Below are 3,213 nucleotides of genomic sequence, written 5' to 3'. Positions count from 1 at the left end.
TGCTCTCCCGGCGCAATGCCCTTATTTGTAAAGTGGACACGATCATGCTTCAGAGTCGTGGTGTAGATTTAGTACAATGACGTTGATGATGATGATGATGACGAAGATGCTAGCAATGATGACGATAGTGGAGATAGGGAGAATGATGACGATGGTGGTGACGGGGGAGATGGCGAAGATGATAATGATGGTGATGATGATGGGGATTAGCTCATGACAGTAGCTAATGTTTACTGAGAGCTAACTATATGCTAGGAACTTTCCTGGGCCTTCAATATATATTCCTATTAATTCTCACAACCACCCAATGAGGTCAATTCTATGATTATCTCAATTTTACAAACAAGAAAACTCAGGTTAATGTTATGTAGCTAGTAAATCACAGCACCAGGATTGGAACCCAGGAAATCTGACTCCAGAGACCATGCCCTTAACCACCAGGCTGCATGGCCACTGAGAGAAGCGAAAATATGCTGAGAAAGATAAAGCTATGTTTAAAGTTATGGTTTTTGCATAATTTTCTAAATTATTTGTATTTCCCCCATCCCAGGATACATTTCTTCTCATTTAGTCTCCTGTCCTACCCTCTTCTCCCTTCAACTGATAAAGAAAGAAGGGCAGTAGTACGGTCCAGGCAGGACTCTGGGCCGGCAGCTGGGCAATGGGTCCTTATTGTTTGGGCCAGTGGGTGCTCAGAATGACGGGAGAGACTGGAGGCCCCAGGAGGGGACTCTGCAGAATACTCTTCAGCAGGGAGCCTTGGAAGCCACACTGGGCATTTCTCCCTCAGTGGGAGGGTGACTGAGTCACAGGGTGCCAAGGGTCCCCAGGCCTGCTAGCCCGCTCTCCACCCATTGCGAGGAGGCAGCTGACAGAGAGAGGGGCCCAGGTGGCAGACTGCTCTCAAGGGCAAAGCTGGGCCTCTCCACCCGGGGGTACTAACTGCCTCTGCCCCATCCAGTGGGAGAAGTCCCAGATGGACGAGGAGTTCATGCACAGTATGGAGAATGTGTGTGGCTGCGCCAAATACGAGTGCGGTGAGTGGAGAGGTAGAGCCAGGGTGGGGTGGGGGTGGGTACTGGGCTCTCAGTGACTGTGGCCACCCTGCACGCCCGTTCAGTGAAGGCCCCGGTGTGTCTGAGCCGAGAGCTGGGGGTGATGCAGCCGGGCCAGACGGTGGTGGAGCTCTCGGCAGATGGCGTGTGCCACACCTCCCGCTGCACTGATGCGCTAGACCCTCTCACTGGCTTCTACCAGATCAACACCACCTCCGTGCTGTGTGACGTCCACTGTGAGGCGGTAGGGGGCAGTGCGGGATGGCGGTGTGTGGGAATAAGAGGGCTGGCCTGGCAGAGCCTAGGTGCTCCAGGAATCAGAGGGGCCCTTTGAGCTTGCCTCAGGGAAGCTCTCAGAGACCTCTGGGGAAAGCGTTGAGGACAGAGCTGGAGTGGGAGAGGCAAGGAAAGGAATAGGAAGAGTAAAGGCCTGGCAAGGGTGGGGATTTGACAGAGTTAACGTGCATTCATTAAGTATCTTCTATGCCAGGTGCATTCCCTATCCTTTGGGTTTGTGTGTTTATGTTGCTACCATTTGTTGAGCCCTGCTACATGCCCAGTACCTAAGACAGTGACTGGCTTCTGGTAAGGGCTAAATATTATTGAATTAAAGGGGTTAGCATTGTTCTCATTTTTCAGATGAGAGAATTGAGATTTAGGGAGGTCCAGTCATTTGTCAAAGGTCCCACAGGAACTGGAACTCAAATTGAGGTCTATCTAGAACCAAAACTGGCACCCCTAATTACCAGCAATGCCGTCTCTGAAGAGGTGGAAATGCTCTGTCCACTGGGGCTGGGCCTGGGAACTGCAGCAAAGGAGGCTTCGGATGGACATAAGGATGACGTTCCTGCCTGAGATCGAGGGAGTCTTGGGGTCCCCCTCCTGAGTGTCTACAGGGGGCCCTTCTCTGGGCTCAGAGATGAGCAGACAGTGGGAGAGGCAGGAGGGTGGAGGTGGGTGCGTGCCTGAGGCCCACCCCATTCCGCCCCATCCTGCAGAACCAGGAGTACGAGCACCCGCGAGACCTGGCGGCCTGCTGCGGCTCCTGCAGGAATGTGTCGTGCCTCTTCACTTTCCCCAACGGCACCATTTCCCTGTTCTTGGTACGCAGCCCTTTAACTGCCCACTTGGGAAGAGGTCTCAGGAGGGGACACTAGGACCAGGGTCCAGGGCTGGGTACAGACAGGGTCCCGGGAAGTGCCGGGTCCTGGGTTGCACCTGCCTTCGGAGCTGTACTCTAGCAGTTCACTGAGGCCATCTGTCTGGCCACAAGTCCCCACCACCAACTTCTGTGCCCTTCAGCCCGGGGCGTCCTGGATCGCAGACTGCACCCGCCACCACTGCAGCAGCACTCCCCTGGGTGCTGTGCTTGTGCGCTCACCCATCAGCTGCCCGCCACTCAACGAGACTGAGTGTGCCAAGGTCAGTGCCAGCCTCCTCCCACTGCAGCACAGTCTGAGGCCGGGGGCACTGGCTGTCTTATTCGTGAGGGGAAGAGAGAGGGGAGGTCCTGTGTGGAGGGGTATGGGAGGAGGGTTTCCCCGGAGCCTGTGTGCCTGCCCTGCCACCCCAAATTCACATCTCTCCATGCATATTTGCTCCGACCACATCACACCTCACATCCTCACACATCACGTGGCCATGCACAGATGCAAGCAAGCATATACTGTCACATGTACTAGGCACACTCACGGACACACTAACAGGCAGCTGGCCACTCACACACACCACACACTCCACAGGGACATTAAGACCTCAGCACTCCAGTGTGCATACCACGCACTGTCGCACACCAAGGCACTTTTGCACACACACGCCTTACAGACGCACAGTTCAGTCCTGTGATGCGCGTAGCACTAGCATGGACAGCCATCACTATGGGCACAGCTCAAGGAAAAGGATTTCCTGGAGGGTCTGGAGTTATTGTTGAATTATTAAAGCTCCCATGGTTAATATTGGACATTTTAAGATTTCTGATCTTACTTAGAAAACAGATACACACCCAATCATACTGTCATACACACGCTCAAATGCAAAGTCACACATGTACACATAATGCTCACAAAATCACACACAAATACTGAGACACTCCTGCATGCACACACACACACAGTTACAAAGAACTGTCACATCATTGTTTTACGTATTTTACAATAGA

General features: G+C 53.2%; 1 protein-coding gene across 1 annotated transcript in view; it reads left to right on the top strand.

Moving 5' to 3' along the window:
• OTOG (otogelin) overlaps nt 1–3,213 on the top strand; it is a 75,810-nt gene that overhangs the window by 67,850 nt on the left and 4,747 nt on the right. The window contains exons 51-55 of the mRNA XM_011378213.1: nt 372–374; nt 962–1,037; nt 1,121–1,299; nt 2,054–2,158; nt 2,358–2,477. Of these exons, the coding sequence (XP_011376515.1) occupies nt 372–374; nt 962–1,037; nt 1,121–1,299; nt 2,054–2,158; nt 2,358–2,477 (483 nt within the window). The remainder of the gene's footprint in view (nt 1–371; nt 375–961; nt 1,038–1,120; nt 1,300–2,053; nt 2,159–2,357; nt 2,478–3,213) is intronic.

The sequence above is a fragment of the Pteropus vampyrus genome, unplaced genomic scaffold, assembly GCF_000151845.1.
Source record: "Pteropus vampyrus isolate Shadow unplaced genomic scaffold, Pvam_2.0 Scaffold334, whole genome shotgun sequence".
Classification (NCBI taxonomy): Eukaryota; Metazoa; Chordata; class Mammalia; order Chiroptera; family Pteropodidae; genus Pteropus; species Pteropus vampyrus.
The sequence above is the reverse complement of the archived record's forward strand: the minus strand, read 5'-3'. Positions and strand labels throughout refer to the sequence as shown.